The following is a 950-nucleotide window of genomic DNA, read 5'->3' as shown; positions in this document are numbered from 1 at the left end:
AAATAACTTTCGGAGAATATATTAATTATTGTACGAGTAATTCGTAAAATTGAAATAATATTATTTTAAGTGTATACATACAAATAATATAAATTGTTTTTTCGGTTTAGATCCATGAAATTGTAGAAAATTCCAAAAACAGATGTGTGATGTCGTTCAACAACAAATCGAACGTGTGAGCGAAGAATTAAAAGCCAGGGATCCAGAAATCGGCGAGAAGCTCAAGAAATTAAAAGCAGAATTAGCCGATTTGAAAGAAGACCTTATGAAATTATATGAAGAAATCAAGAAACTGTTTTTGAAACGTTTCAATGAGTTGAGAGACGATATTAGAATCAAAACTAAACCAATCGTCAAACGTTGGACACCAATCATCAAGGACATAGAAGTAAGTGTAGTAGTGTAGATGATATAGTATTAAAAAAAATGGTCATTTATTGTATATTTTTAGGAGATTCTATTGGCTTTGATCCCTGAAAAGAAGAAAGAAATCAAGAAAAACCAATAAATAAGACTTATTAATTTCATATACGATTAACATTTTATTTGTTATATCTTCTCTTAATAATGTTTTGAAACATTATTTGCTGTAAAAAGTAAAACTTGTCATACAAATTTTACTTTTACCTATTTTATTTTTTACAATTATAATATATTATCCATTAGTAAACCTATAAACTGCTTTCTTTAGTGCTGATCTAAAGGTTATCATTTATCAAAGGAAGTATGATTACGGATTGTTGGACTTTTACATCTCATCACGGATCGACTAAAGTCTAAATATATTAAAACAGATAATTTTAATTGGCATTTTATTCAACTGTGGGTAGCATTATCGTTTATCGTGTAAGTGTATTTTACTAATATGGAGCACTGTTTGCTTATCAAATACATAATAATATAATAAGTTAGTATGAACTCGATAAATATTGTTATTTGTTAGGTAGGTA

The 950-nt window shown here is 27.4% G+C and overlaps 1 protein-coding gene across 1 annotated transcript; it reads left to right on the top strand.

The window, feature by feature from the left end:
• The first annotated feature begins 126 nt into the window (after window positions 1–126).
• Window positions 127–545, top strand: LOC103311790. The gene is made up of 2 exons (XM_008191503.3): window positions 127–388; window positions 452–545. Exons 1-2 carry the CDS (start codon window positions 143–145, stop codon window positions 506–508), a joined length of 303 nt encoding a protein of 100 aa, XP_008189725.2. The 5' UTR covers window positions 127–142; the 3' UTR covers window positions 509–545.
• The last annotated feature ends 405 nt before the right edge of the window (window positions 546–950 follow it).

This window comes from Acyrthosiphon pisum, unplaced genomic scaffold, assembly GCF_005508785.2.
Source record: "Acyrthosiphon pisum isolate AL4f unplaced genomic scaffold, pea_aphid_22Mar2018_4r6ur Scaffold_19368;HRSCAF=20053, whole genome shotgun sequence".
In the NCBI taxonomy this organism is placed as follows: Eukaryota; Metazoa; Arthropoda; class Insecta; order Hemiptera; family Aphididae; genus Acyrthosiphon; species Acyrthosiphon pisum.
The sequence above is the reverse complement of the archived record's forward strand: the minus strand, read 5'-3'. Positions and strand labels throughout refer to the sequence as shown.

Excerpts from the sequence above, each read along its gene's own strand:
- LOC103311790 (XM_008191503.3), top strand. The coding sequence starts at position 143 with ATGTGTGATGTCGTTCAACAACAAATCGAACGTGTGAGCGAAGAATTA. Across the intron at positions 389-451 it reads CAATCATCAAGGACATAGAA|GAGATTCTATTGGCTTTGAT; the intron begins GTAAGTGTAGTA and ends GTATATTTTTAG.